The sequence below is a fragment of the Scardinius erythrophthalmus genome (genome assembly GCF_964197995.2).
Source record: "Scardinius erythrophthalmus genome assembly, chromosome: 12".
Lineage (NCBI taxonomy): Eukaryota > Metazoa > Chordata > Actinopteri > Cypriniformes > Leuciscidae > Scardinius > Scardinius erythrophthalmus.
The window spans coordinates 39834018-39849872 of NC_138232.1; the positions used below are offsets into that span (position 1 = coordinate 39834018).

The 15855-nt window shown below is 39.9% G+C and overlaps 1 protein-coding gene across 1 annotated transcript in view; it reads right to left on the reverse strand.

Moving 5' to 3' along the window:
• LOC308699640 (fatty-acid amide hydrolase 1-like) overlaps positions 1 to 15486 on the reverse strand; it is a gene marked incomplete at both ends in the record, with an annotated part of 28957 nt that extends 13471 nt beyond the window's left edge. The window contains 9 exons of the mRNA XM_081380536.1: positions 1471 to 1596; positions 1688 to 1812; positions 1905 to 1945; positions 5922 to 6128; positions 6964 to 7097; positions 7185 to 7325; positions 7852 to 7965; positions 14846 to 15269; positions 15365 to 15486. Coding sequence (XP_081236662.1) covers positions 1471 to 1596; positions 1688 to 1812; positions 1905 to 1945; positions 5922 to 6128; positions 6964 to 7097; positions 7185 to 7325; positions 7852 to 7965; positions 14846 to 15269; positions 15365 to 15486 — 1434 coding nt within the window. The remainder of the gene's footprint in view (positions 1 to 1470; positions 1597 to 1687; positions 1813 to 1904; positions 1946 to 5921; positions 6129 to 6963; positions 7098 to 7184; positions 7326 to 7851; positions 7966 to 14845; positions 15270 to 15364) is intronic.
• Between the last annotated feature and the right edge of the window lie 369 nt (positions 15487 to 15855).

Here is a 15855-nt window from a genome sequence, read left to right on the forward strand (position 1 = left end):
CAGAAAAAATATGTTTACAGCTGTGTAATACAACCGTGAGGGGGGTGGAATTTTGTTTTATAACTCATCCGTTTAAATTATATTAAGCCTTAAAGTTCTGCATAATTAAGGGTGTGGCCACTTGAGTGACAGGTGTATTACTGCTGCTGTCACTACTAGCCATTTGTCTGCTGTCTGTTACCTCAGCTAATCGTTAAAAATAATCGTTAGTTGCTGCCCCAGTGGACCCAATACATTTGAGGTTTAAACCATATTTTATTCTCAAAATATACTGTAAAAAATATGGAAGTAGTGTTCGTGACGTCACCCGTAGGTTTCTGAAGAGCATTTTTGAAGCCCAAAGTGGGCGGAGCCGGCTGACGGCATCTTGGCAGCGCATCAATCCAGTATAACCGAAAATGGACAAAGAACGCCTCTTTGTCCATTTTCGGCTGCCAAGATGGCGTCGACCGGCTCCGCCCACTTTGGGCTTCACAAATGCTCTTCAGAAACCTACGGGTGACGTCACGAACACTACGTCCATATTTTTTAGCCTATTTTGATAATAAAATAATCTGACGATTATTGCTTCGATTAATCGGACGAATGTTTTTTTTTTATTAATTTATATTATCTGTGCAAAGTCTTGTTTTGCCTTAGTGGACATTTCTAAGCATTTATTTTCCCAGTTTATCATTTCTGTGTTGTGACGCGCGGACTGTTAATCTGTTTATGACTCCTTGTTGACCTTCCTCTGTTTGCTGTCACTCTCTATTTCTGATGGTTCGCTGCCTGTCCTGACCTGTCCTGTCCTGTCCGACTACGATTATTGTCCGGCCCTCGTTGATGTCTTTTGCTGGTTGCCAACCCTTGACTGTTTGTTTGACTCTATTGTCTTCACTAATAAAGCTGCACATGGATCTCAACCCAAGCTCGTCCGAGTCTGCGTTACAGCTTCCCATTTTTAAACGGAAATTAAAATGACTAAAAAAATGATAAACAAAAGCAAAAAAAAGCTAACTTGTACAAGGAATTTAGTAACATTTATTTTTTATTAAAAAGTGAATAAATTTTAACCCATTATTATTTAAAAAATAATGTCATTTCACATCCTGCCCAATGTTGTTCTCCAAACAATGTGTGATATAATGGATATAAAAACAAATTTACATACAGAAACACACACATTTACTTATTTGAACATAGTAATTAATTATTACATTCATACTACAACAATAGTCCCTGCTCTCATAAAAATACAATAACTGGTGTTACATGTAGAATTTTTTTTTATTCTTTATTTTAGATCTTAAAAGCCATTCAGACTGTGATGTTACATCCAATAAATAATGGGTGATCTGTATTTTACAAATACATAACTATTTGTTGTGTGTTAATGGTTTGAAAAGGGCATATCCCTTGCTTGCCAACAAACTGCCGATGGCTAATATAACAACTATTAATGTAGTGTAGTGTAGTGTAGTTGTGTACCGTGTGGCCCGCTCTCTCCAGCAGGGCTTTAGTCTCCCTGAAGGCCCTGGCCATGCTTGGAGACGGCTGCTGGAAACCATCGTTCTCATAATAACCAATCCTCAGGGGCTTTGAGCTCTCATACACCTGTTTCATAAGAGGAAAGTATCATAGATTCTGCATTTCACCTATAATTTACCTATAAACAAGCATCTGATGTGCTATATTTATACAGGACCTTTTGGTTGAATGGTATGGGAGGAACAGTGGGATCCAATGTGAACATGTCTTGGCAAAGCAGTGCCCGCATACACAGAGCCACGCTCTCGACGTCTCTTGCCAAAGGGCCAATAGAGGACAACACTGTAATCCAGCACATAAGATTATGCACATCTTATATTTCGGCTTGTTTACAGTTCAAAACTAGACCAGCAGTTTGATAAACCTGATCTTACCTGACTTCTGGCCTTTGACACAAGAACTGATTTCTTGACCACTAAACAAGGATGATATAAAAAATAAAGCAAATCAAAGAACAAGAAAAAACAAGTAGATTATATGCACAACATCTTAACAAAAGAGCTACAGATGAATCCAACAAAAATGTCCATCTAAAATCAAAAGAAAGAAATGAGAAATTATATTATGAATAAAGAAATGTTCGTGCATCATGACAATATTTACAGAAATTGAGCACATTTACTGTGACTTTTGTGTCCCTCTTTAACATACAAACGTTTTTATTAACAGATATGTTTTTATAGGCATTTAGCCCTGTTACCAAATTCCCCTTTTTATATTAGTAATATGGATTATGATTTTAATTATGAAAAAACATATGCAAGCAAATTCTAATCTTTTTTTATGTTAATGGATATACACTCACCTAAAGTATTATTAGGAACACCATACTAATACTGTGTTTGACCCCCTTTCGCCTTCAGAACTGCCTTAATTCTACGTGGCATTGATTCAACAAGGCGCTGAAAGCATTCTTTAGAAATGTTGGCCCATATTGATAGGATAGCATCTTGCAGTTGATGGAGATTTGTGGGATGCACATCCAGGGCACGAAGCTCCCGTTCCACCACATCCCAAAGATGCTCTATTGGGTTGAGATCTGGTGACTGTGGGGGCCATTTTAGTACAGTGAACTCATTGTCATGTTCAAGAAACCAATTTGAAATGATTCGAGCTTTGTGACATGGTGCATTATCCTGCTGGAAGTAGCCATCAGAGGATGGGTACATGGTGGTCATAAAGGGATGGACATGGTCAGAAACAATGCTCAGGTAGGCCGTGGCATTTAAACGATGCCCAATTGGCACTAAGGGGCCTAAAGTGTGCCAAGAAAACATCCCCCACACCATTACACCACCACCACCAGCCTGCACAGTGGTAACAAGGCATGATGGATCCATGTTCTCATTCTGTTTACGCCAAATTCTGACTCTACCATCTGAATGTCTCAACAGAAATCGAGACTCATCAGACCAGGCAACATTTTTCCAGTCTTCAACTGTCCAATTTTGGTGAGCTCGTGCAAATTGTAGCCTCTTTTTCCTATTTGTAGTGGAGATGAGTGGTACCCGGTGGGGTCTTCTGCTGTTGTAGCCCATCCGCCTCAAGGTTGTGTGTGCAGGGCTTAAAGTGAAAAAAAATCCTGAGCCTGAACTTTCTGTGGCTCAACCAGGACTTTTACCAAGCCCGTTTCAGGCATGAAAACCGGTCAGGGGTGAAAAAGGTGAGACGGATATTACCCCTTTAGGGGGGTCCGGGGGCATGATCCCCCGGGAAGAAAAATTTGAAAATTCCATATTTTAAAGCATCAATCTGATGCACTTTGAGATGCATTTTTTTTTTTGCCAACCTTGGGAGAGCTGGAGAAACTTAACTTCAGCCATGAGTCAAAAATAATATGGCCTCCTTACTTAGTATTATGCAAGCCATTTCATGCCAGCCTGTCACTGGGTCTAACATTTACAGTATATGAGTCACAATGTGGTAAGGGCACCACAAATGGCTTAATGCAAAACCCCCACAAGATATGGTGGACATGCTGTAACTCGTCTACTCTCCCATCGTGATTGACAGCCAATACAATGCTATGTAATTCAGATTTGAATACATTTTATGGGCAAAGATAACCTAAAACACACAATACAGTGGTCATCCTCTATTGCCGAGGTTTGCCAAATCGGGTTACACAAAGAGCAAGTCGAAGAGCCCATATACTGTAGAAGAGCAAGTTTTTCACAGTTTATAGGACTGTCACTCCAGTTCAACCTCAAACTAAGTAATATGATACTGTCACTAGGGATGGGTATCGTTAAGTAGGCTATTTATCGATACTACTCCTCTTATCGATACTCCTTATCGATCCGGTACTTTAACCGTAGGCTACTTTAATAGGAAAAAAAAAGTTAGATAGAGACTACTGTATATAGGCAATGTAGCCTAGGCCTATATTTATTTTTTATTACACTTTTTATTACACATTTACTCTACATTTGGACCTAATTTATTTCCAATTTGTGCAAACACTTAATATATGGGAGGTAAAATACAAGTATAGACCATAGGGTATAGACCAAAATGTGAAGTTAATATTTTTCAAAATTATCTACACTGCGTGTCTTTCCCGTGCACACCTGTCTCACCGCACGCGCACGGCTGCAGAAGGGAGGCACGTAGCGGAGCGAGGATGGTCCGACACTGTGCTCTCGTGCGGGGAACCTGGGATGGACAGATCCAATGCAGCGAATGAATTCATGAGAGCGACAGAGCCTTTCAGTGCTTATTTTAGCGCCGGTGATAAGCACGGCAACACAGCGACCCCGTTCGCCCGACTTTATTCCACAGAATAAGCATATAAACACTACACTCACTGTGGATCAGTCGTAGAGCTTGCTGCTCTTCGCCTCTTTATCCGATTACTTGTTTTGTCGATCATTACTACTTTTGCATAATCCACAACAACAGGCCTGTCTTCCACCTGCCCTGTGCCCATCGTCGCTTCTTTTAGATGTTTAAAGTTGTAAATAAGCCATTAACACTAGCTACAGCATCCGCGTAGTCATTGTTTTGGTTTCCGAGAGAAGCACGTTAGAGCGAGGCTGCGTGTGAGATGCATTCAGGGACCGTTAGAAGTGTGGGAAAGGCGAGTTTTTTTTTTTCCACAAATGCACGGAAAATCAGGACAAATACTGTATATAACAGTCGAGTTCTCCAGCGGGTGGCAATAGTGGTGACAGGTAGGTTGAAGGGGACCGGTGTGTTATTCAAGTCAGATTAAAGTGCTTCCGACTGTAATTTGCAGCCTGATAAATAAATTTTGCCTGCGACGGAGGCCGGACCTGCCTTCAAGCCGGAAATCCGGCCCCCCGACGGAATACTTTAAGCCCTGTGCATGTTGTGGCTTCACAAATGCTTTGCTGCATACCTCGGTTGTAACGAGTGGTTATTTCAGTCAAAGTTGCTCTTCTATCAGCTTGAACCAGTCTGCCCATTCTCCTCTGACCTTTAGCATCAACAAGGCTTTTTCGCCCACAGCACTGCCGCATACTGGATGTTTTTCCCTTTTCACACCATTCTTTGTAAACCCTAGAAATGGTTGTGCGTGAAAATCCCAGTAACTGAGCAGATTGTGAAATACTCAGACCGGCCCGTCTGGCACCAACAACCATGCCACGCTCAAAATTGCTTAAATCACCTTTCTTTTCCATTCTGACATTCAGTTTGGAGTTCAGGAGATTGTCTTGACCAGGACCACACCCCTAAATGCATTGAAGCAACTGCCATGTGATTGGTTGATTAGATAATTGCATTAATGAGAAATTGAACAGGTGTTCCTAATAATCCTTTAGGTGAGTGTAATGCATTATTCAAAATACTTTAAGTTGTTTTCCTATGTTATGCATACACCCTGTTTCCATTATAACTATGCCTTAATGACCATAATCATACTCTTGATTATGAGATTGTGTGTTCTTAATCATAATCATAATTTACACACAAAAAATTATGACATCATCATTACTATGAAGTGACACCTGTACGCTGTAAATGTGTTAACATGTTTTTTCAAATGTTGTTAGATTTGTCTCTTAAATGATCAACTCCGTTACCTTGATTTTCTATAGTAAACAATATGGCAATATGGGCATTAAATTATATTTCTAATAAACACCTTGTAGTGTCGTGACCTTGAGCACAAGGCTAGTAATGGCTCAACATCATGAAACATCAACCCTGTTAGCGTTTAAACATAGCAAAATCTCAACATCCATTAATTTACCTTGAGGTGGCACAAGGCATTTTATAAAACACTTATTTGTCTGACAGAATCTTTAAAAGCTTTGTTGTTATTTACTGTAGCAAGAACTGCTGTGAACCCTTTGCTTTGGAAAATTAAACTTTTCCTCACCATATACAGTCTCCTCACACAAATGTGACCAAAGACACATACGAACCTTATCCTCTTCGATGTGGGCTTAAATCCACAAATCCCACAGAAGGCTGATGGGATACGAACGCTCCCTCCAATGTCAGTGCCAATGCCCAGGATAGATCCGCCTCCTCCGATCAGAGCTCCCTCTCCTCCAGATGAACCGCCAGGCGTCTTCTGGAGGTTGCAGGGGTTCAAGGTTTGCCCATAAATGGGGTTACTGCAGTCATAACTACAGTCGATACATATACAGAGAGGTTGGGTTGGATACAATTGAATATGGGTGTAATAATATATTGCGTCACAATATATTGCAATATAAAAATGCAACAATATGTTTCGTGGATAGTGACAATAAGTATTGTGTATAGTTCACCCAAAATGAAAATTACTATGTGAGAAAAAATTCAAGTTTACAGAGTTTTAGTGTCAGTACTACATTAAACTACTATATATAATGTTGAATATAATGTATAATAATGCAATGGAGGATCATGTGAGGGTCCTGATAATGTCAAATGTCTTGTTACTAGTAAAAAGTATTATTTTTGATATATCTAGTCAGTGACAGAGTGCAAGCATATTCGTCTAAAATAATTCTGTTTTTTCAGCTTCAGAATCATGAATATTTTTATTCTGGTGTCACTCTTGTCCTGTGCATTGGGTTATCAGCACCAAGTCCAAGCCATATTCATTTCCACCCCCAATGTATAACCAAATTTAGCATTTTAATCAATAGTTAATTTTTTTGTTAACCTTTTACCTTATGTCTTGGAGTATCGCAATAATATCTTTACAATTTAAGTAATATATAATTTTTTCCCATTGTAATAAAAATAAGTTTTCACATTACCAACTGGAGGATAAAGGTGCTTACTGTCATTAATAATGTCAGAAAAATACAAATTAACTTTATTGACTAAGCTCCAGTAAAAGAGTTGCTAACTGCATGGTCTCTTCATACTCTCTCATTGGCTTAAGATTCATTCCCATGGCTCATCTTGGCCTGCAAATCATCTGACATCACCAGGTTTTTCCCACAGGAATGATGTGCAGTGTTTACTCACCTGAGAAGGCTTTGTGGTATGTTGGTCTTGATGAACGGGATGGCGCCCTGTTTCTTTAGCACTGTAACCACCACACTGTCCATGACCGCAGGCTGGTCCAACTTACCCACAACACCACATGAAGAATCATGACCCTGCACATGCAAACAGGAAGTTACGTACACCACAAACAGGAAGTCACCTGTCTTCACCTGCGTAATGCTCTGTTCTCTCATATTGACCTTATATCCAACGTTGTCCTTGATGCTGATCGGCACTCCATACAGAAGACCTTTCTTTTGAGTGTTGATTTCTGTCAGTTGCTCCACAGACTCCATTAAGATCTCAGTGCTGCAGTTCAGATTCTTGTTCACTTCCAGAGCCTTAGAAGTGTGACATTACACATCTCAGTTTGTGATACCAAGTGGTTTCATTCAAACAGACCTCAACAATAAGCGCTGATAATTGCTTATTGTTTGCATTATTTTTTCTGCACTTTTTTCTATCATCCCAAAGTAAAAAAAAAAAAATTATATATATATATTTATCTTTTTATCTCCCAATTGCGAGTTTACATCTCGCAGATCTGACATCTTTTCTCAAAATTGTGAGATATAAACTCGCAATTGCTAGTTATAAAGTCCAGTTCTAAGGAAAAAAATACCCTCTTTTTTTATATCTCACTATTCTGACTTTATTACACGCAATTGCGCCTTTACATCTCAAGGTCAAGGTAACTTTATTAATTAATTTATAATTTATAATATGAGAATTAAAATTAAAAATTAAAACTATTAGTAAATAAATGGCATCTAGAAAAGACAGCAAAAGTAAATCTCTGAAGCTGGGAATAAACTCATAAATCCCATAAAGAATTATGGACAGGTAAAATATGGCCGCAGTCACAACCTTTTCCATGTAAGCATGTAGAACAGCATCCGGCTGCAGGGAGCCGTCCTGGAGTTTCCCAGTGAGCTCCGACAAAGACAGAGATACTATTGAACTGCTCTCAAAGTCTGGGTTCTGGAAAGATGCAAGAAACAAACATCAGATGTTTACATATTCACCTAGGGGAGACTGGGGCTAGTTGTCACAGTGGCTTGATCTCCCTAACTTGAGGCAAAAATCCAGTTAAACAAATGCTTATATAGAGGTGGTTTTCTATGTTGATTTCCAAACATTTAGTTAAAAAATATATAGGGGAAGTTTTCCAGTATCATAATATTTTTTTGTAATATAATATCTGTTAAGATGAACACAATAACACCACACTCACATACATTAGGTCAAAAGTCAACAATATAGTGAAGATAAACTGAGGGTTGTTCTCCATAAAAGTCAGATGGAGGAAAGTTGACGCATTTAGTTTGTTTTAATTTTATTAATTTATTAAAATTGTATGGATTGATCTCTTAATTTAATAAATTATTTAATTGTGTTTAATTTGCTTTAAATGTATTATTATATAATAGAAAAAACAATGGGTTTTTGTCACCACTTCCACTTTTACAGCAACATAAATTTTGCTAAAAAATTCTATTCAGCAGTGGCAGGTTCCACTGTGACAACTTACACAATATAGTGACAACATGATATTTTCAGAGTTTCAGTGGCCGTGGGAACCATGACTTCACTTGATCTAAATGTATGACATGCATATTCATAAACACTTACTCTTTACATAATTCATATTTCATTAATAATTGATGCATGTTAGATTTTTATTACCTGTATTTGAAATTGTTGCACCGCTTGTTCAGCCCGTTGAAATGATTTATCACGTCTCTTCTGTGCGTTTAGTATTTTCTTCTGAATCTCCTCATTTCTCCATTTCCAGAAGAGAATTAACGCACATATACCGCAAACTATGGCTGCAAACATCGGCGTCCAGTTATTAATCATATCTGAAGTAAGTTGTTGCAAATTAAAACGCTCCATAACTGTTGCTCAAGGTGTTGTGACCGGTTGTGACAGTGCAGTCTGTCTCTGGGTCTTTAAGAACTCCAGAAGTGTTAACGTCAACAAATGAACATCCGGCATACCTGTCAACAATAAATAGCCTACCGGAGACCTGGGGGAGGGGGAGGGGGAGGGGGAGGGGTTTCAGTTCAACCATATGCGGTTTCATGTCATCTATACATTACACACCCTATCACCAAATCATAGAAAAATTCAGTTAAGACATTTGTATTCATCTTAATAATACACAATAAATCAATATTCAGAAAAACAGATTTCTAAAATAAGGGATAAGCCACAAATCTGTGAGTACAGTTTGCAAAACTGAACAGGTGATGTTGTGTAATATTCAATTAATGTAAGAATCTGTTCCAGCGGGTGGAGTTTAGCCTACTGAATATTACACATCACCTGACATAGGCCTACTCCATTAACTGGAACAGGTTTTCACAGGAACTGAATATTACATCCAAATATTATTGTTGTGTAATCAGCATATTGTTGTGTAACTTCACCTATTGGAACAGTATTTCACATTTTTTCACAGGAACTGAATATTACAAACAACTATTGCAAAAGAACGATTTACAAAACAACGATTGCGAAAGCGTGCACGGATTATGAATTTGTTCACTGTTACCTTGTACATAGTTTTTTTTTTTTTTTCTGTATAGTTCTATGTTGTTAATAAATTTTCATTCTATTTTGGCTTTCTCAAGTGTCCCTAATTTTGTTGCGTCCCTTTTGAGCCACAGGGCGAAACGGGTACGGATTGAAAAACCAAAGCTACTGTACGGTTTACAGATCTGAGCACAGCTGAGAGTTTTTCTCAGGTAGGCTACTTTGGCGTAGGATATTTATTTCAGTCAAGGTCAGGCTGCGATGTCAAATGCATTCCCAGGAATGAGCGATGCGCTGTCCGCTTTTAAAGTTTTATTAAATAAGTAGCCTAAGACATGGCGGGCGGCATTGTGACCACCTCACTTCATCTGCAAACCACGAGTAGCCTAGCCTACGAGCAACAAAAACCGATTGGTCACAGACACAAATCACATTCTCTTGTGTGTAACTGTAGTTTTTACGTGTGCTGTTGGTATTTATTATGGATTTGTGTGTACGATTGTAACATGATTCTTCTCTGCCTGTGTGAACTTTTTTAACATATTTAGACTTCAAAATGAATCGCATTACAATAGCCAATTGTACACTGCATTATTTAAACATGTAAAGAAATCGGCTTTTAACACATGCATTTTAACACTTTCTGAAAGAAATGCTTAAATAATCAAGTTAATTTCATTACAGGGCCTGAGGGGCTAGGGTTTAATGCCGCGGGTTCAGAAAACCATCAAAATATTTATTTATGCTTGAATATACAACTAGCCTATATCATACATTATAATTATTATTTTTTTTAACTCAGCATTTAGAATTTTTACCTCGGTATGTTTCGTCTGTGAGATTCTTGTGCTGTTCTCAGGGTTTTTCCTACATTGAAATTTTTTTGGCGGCCGCCAAAAGATTTTTTGTCCCACCAAAGCCTTATTTGATCTGTAATTGGGTTTTGTGAGTGAAGCGGGCTACTGACGGAGTGACGGAGAGAACGATCACAGATCACAGAACGAATTTAGGCAATGTTTTAAAATTTAGTCTTCAACTTATAGAAAATAGTTCTGTTTCCAATACCTTTCACATAAAGAAAGAAGCTCAAAGAGTGGTTCAAATAAATAAAACCATGGGACAACGGTTTTGGGGCCTTCGTATTCACACTGAGCCCAACAGTAACAGAAGTTTCCAGGGAGCCCTCATAGTCCGAGCCTTGTTTAAAAGGCCTTGCATATGCTATGAGACATATATTCAAGCATAAATAAACATTTTGATGGGTTTTCTGAACCTGTGGCATTAAACCCCAGAGCGCTGTAATGAAATTCAGTGGATTATTTGAGTATTTATTTCAGAAAGTGTTAAAATGCATGACTGTGTTAAAAGCCGATTTTTTACATTTTTAAATATAGGAGTGTACAAATGGCTATTTGCAAGAGGTACCTACAACATCAGCAAGAACTCTACCATGTATTCATAGATTTCAAAAAGCATTCGATAGGGTTTGGCATGGCTTTATGGGCTACCATTAGTGCTGCACGATTAATCGTATCGCAATCGTGATGTCAAGCATACGCGATTATATGATGCAAAATGCTGCAATTTTATATTAAATAAACAAATTAGCGCTGTTAACGCAATTAATGCAGCATCTGTTAATTTTTGGCATCCTTTGGCTAGTGTTACATGATCCTGCTCTTATTCATCCAAATGCTTTTAAACCATTCATGCGCGATAAGACAAAAAAAAAAGAACGCGCTGCCTGTGAATGTCCTCCTGACACACACACACACACACACGACCCACAGATAGAAGCACGCCAGTATCAAGTTCTCTCTCGCGGTAGAACGAACAACACACATGTATATGGCAAGCCAAGACTGTGACACACAGAAAGACTCGCGCTAATATCGTGCGTGCGCACAAAACAGCATGCCAGAATACAGTTCTCTTTCGAGCTTGAACGAACAATAACACACACAATTATGCCCAAATGTCTTTTTGTCGAGTATCTTCATAATATAAGAGCAGTCTCATGATAAACGTGAAGAGTTGTGATGACTCGTGAGAGAATGAGGCGCGTGTGAGATCCGCGTCTCTGACAGCGGCTGGTCTTAAAGGGACAATACACAGTAGCCACTAATTATGTCTGTCGCTAAAGTTAATCAAAGAACAAAGGGAACAGAGAAAAACACTCTACTTTTTTCTTAAGGCAGATTATCACTAATCTGTGTGTGCATTTATTTTCCTTGAGAACCAAGCAAGTTGACTCATGAAACCATTTGTTTATTATATCGCATATCGCAATCGCAATATTGACCTCAATTATCGCAATATGACATTTTCCCCAAATCGTGCAGCCCTAGCTACCATGAGGTTATACAACACCAATGCCAACCTGATCAAGACAATAAACGCCTATATGACAAGGCTACCAGTGCAGTCTACTTCAATAACACCATAGGAGAATGGTTTCGAACCACAGTCGAAGTACGGTGTCGGGTTAAGTTCAACCACATGCAGTTTCATGTCATCCATACATTACACACCCTATCACCAAATCATAGAACAATTAATTTAAGACAGTTGTATTCATCTTAACAATACACAATAAATCAATATACAGAAAAAAAGATTTCTAAAATAAGGGATAGGCCATAAATATGTGACAGTTTGCAAAACTGAACAGAAGATGTGGTGTAATATTCAGTTACTGTAAGAAACCGTTCCAGCGGGTGGAGTTTACTGGTACTGGACATTACACATCACCTGTGTATACTCCACAGGTTTTCACTGGAACTGAATATTACATCCAAATATAATTGTTGTGTAATTAGCATATTGTTGTGTAACTTCACCTACTGGAACAGTATTTCACAATTTTTCACAGGAACTGAATATTACAAAATATTAGCTTGTACATAGTTTTTTTTCTTTCTGATTAGTTCTATTTTGGCTCTTTCGTGTGTCCCTATTTTTGTTGCGTCCCTTTTGAGCCACGGGGCGAAATGGGTACGGACTGAAAAAACAAAGCTACTGTACGGTTTACAGACCTGAGCACAGCTGACTTTTTCTCGGGTACTTTAGTATGAACTTTTTAAACATATTATTTAGACTTCAAAATGAATTGCATTACAATAGCCATTTGTACACTTCTACAGTATATTTAAAAATGTTAAAAATCGGCTTTTAACACAGTCATGCATTTTAACACTTTTTGAAATAAATACTCAAATAATCCAGTGAATTTCATTACAGGGCCGGGGGGGCTCTGGGGTTTAATGCTGCGGGTTTAGAAAACCCATCAAAATGTTTATTTATGCTTGAATATATGTCTCATAGCATATGCAAGGCCTTTTAAACAAGGCTCGGACTATGAGGGCTCCCTGGAAACTTCTGTTACTGTTGGGCTCAGTGTGAATACGAAGGCCCCAAAACCGTTGTCCCATGGTTTTATTTATTTGAACCACTCTTTGAGCTTCTTTCTTTATGTGAAAGGTATTGGAAACAGAACTCTTTTCCATAAGTTGAAGATAAGTTGAAATTTTAAAACATTGCCTAAATTCTAAATGATCCAACCAAATGGGCCTAGAGAGAGCAATTGAGTATGTTTTAGTGCGCTTATGATTTAAAATGTAAAAAATTGTGATCCAAGCCACTCTGAAAACACTGGCTGATCATGTGAGCAAAGTCTGCACTTCATACCTTTAATTTAATTGTAGCATTTTGCAATTTGATAAGGACATATAACATATGGTGCTTTCCTTGGAGATAATTGTCCCCAGGGCCTTTGCAAGTCATAACCCGTCCCTGATTCACCACATCATAACGTGATCAGTGACGCAAAAACGTCTCAGTTACGTATGTTATCCTCGTTCCCTGAAGGAGAGAACGGAGACGTAGACGACGTGTCGACTGATTGGGATCAAGCTTAGGGAGACTGTCATCTTCGATTATTGATAAAACGAGCCAATGCACACACTGCCGTGCGAGCTTTGCATCCACACTCCACCTCGCAGCGCGGGTATAAATACGGAAGGTGCACGCACCACTTGTTTTTCACTGAAGGGCAGAGCAGAGCCCGGAGTCAGCGGTGGTCCAGCAATAGTGGCGACGGGACTACGTCTCCGTTCCCTCCTTCAGGGAACGAGGGTTACATACGTAACTGAGACGTTCCCTTTCAGTCGCTCACGTTCAACGTAGTCGACGTGTCGACTGATTGGGATCCATATTAAAACGCCACTAGTGCTGCCACCTTCCATTGCCTAGACAAAAGCCTCCTGATCCTCCAGCATATTGAGACGGATATAGGACAGGGCTTAGGCCAGGAAAGTCACTGCTGTCACAAGACCACTGGGAAAGTGTTACCTTTTGTTGGAAGGCATGCGCTGTGGAAGCCACATCATGCCCATAGGGAAGTAACATGTGGAGAATAACACCAGGCAGTACAACATATGCACAGGTGGGCACGGTGCACCTTGGGCAACCACTATGCAGTGGGCCAACCTCTGCATGGAAACAGCCTTCCCTTCTGCTGGTCTTCATAACAGACAAGAGCTGGATGAGGTCCTGGGGCCTCATTTATAAAACTTTGCGTAGGATTTGCGTCAGAAGTGGCGTACGGATGAAACATAGGACGTGAGTACGCAGACGCCGTTAATGCTGCAGCCTCACAACCTCGGACCGTGGCCAAAATAAAAAAGAAATGGTCGGACATCAAAGTCAATGCAAAAAAGCGTGAAGCATTGTGGTGGCATCATGGCATTTTATTACCATCCATTTGATTGCATCTGACAAGCTACAGATGTGTTATGAGGATGAATTGCATAACATGCCAAAACATATTTCACTTTTCTTTTTGCAAATATGTGTTAATTTGCATTTCTGTTGTAATCTTCGTTTAATTTTGTTTGTTTTACACTGCAGATCAATCAAACAGGTGTTCGTGTAGGCTGTAAATTGTAAGACTTGCTTTGTGTCTTCATGTTATTTATGAGAGGCAGTATTGCCATTTCTTTTACACAGCGGTCTACAGTTTCACACACTTTCACGTGTTTCTTCCATCTTCCGACGGTATCACCATTTCTCATTTCACCCGTTTTTGTGCGTACGCCTGGGTCAGAGTTTGCGTGAAGGACCGCACATTTTCCCGTCAAGTTTGCTTTTTATAAATACCACTTATTGCATAGAGAGCGGCATACGCTTTCTTTTGTGCGTACGCAACGTTTATAAATGAGGCCCCTGAGGCTTTGCATTCTGTCCTGTATAACCGCAAGGTGGAGGGAACAGAGAAAAGCCAGGGCTGGGTCTGCCTCCTCCGGGGCAGCGCTTGCAGGCTCACCACCTGGTCCCGTCTTAAGGGAGAGGTAGGAACCTTGGGCACGTATCCAGGCCGGGGTCTCAGGATACTGTGAGAGTTGGCAGGCCCGAATTCCAGGCACGATTCATTGACCGAAAATGCATGCAGGTCCCCTACCTTCTTGATAGAGGCAAGCAAACAGGAGAACTGTTTCTTTAAAAACAGGATTTTTAACTCAGCTGCCTGCAGACTCAAGGGGAGGTCTCTGAGTGCAGTAGCACCAGAGATAAGTCCCAAGAAGGTATACAGGGGGTGCAAGGTGGATTCAGTCTCCTTGCTCCCCTCAGGAACCTGACGATCAAATCGTGCTTCCCCACGGATTAGATCCACTGCATCATGATGTGCGTTAATATAAAGGCAACATACATTTTGAGGGTGGAGGGAGACAGCCCTCGCTCCGACCCATCTTGCAGGAAAGAAGCACAGAAGCAATTGAGGTCTTCCTGTGAGAAGAAAACCAACAACGAACAGGTTCCACTTCAGGTAGTAAGCAAGCCTCACTTTTTAGAGGGAGCTCTCGCAGAAGTGATGGTATCTACAGTCATTTTGAGGTAGATAGCTGAACCTTCGCATCGAGACATGGAGTTTCCAGAGGTCTGGTGCGGGTGCCAACGATGCCCCATCCCTGAGATGTCTCAGAGGAATGGGTCAGGAAGGGGCTGTCGAGAGGACCGTGGAACGAGGTCCAGTTGGGCCATTAAGGGGCAACTAAGAAGACCTGCTCCTACTCGTTCCTGACTTAGCACAGTGTTGTAAAAGAAGGCTCACTGGGGAAACGCATTTTGCGTATGCCCCGGGGCCAGCTGTATGCCAGTGTCTCCGTGATTCAGGGAGTAAACAACTGACAAGGGGACGAGTTCGGAGAGCCAACAGATGTAACTGTGCGGCCCTGAAGTGATCCCAGAACAGTAATAATTGAATTGTAGAGCTCTCTAATTGGAATTGTTACTAATAATAATTGAATTAGAGAGCTCTCTAATTGGAATTATACA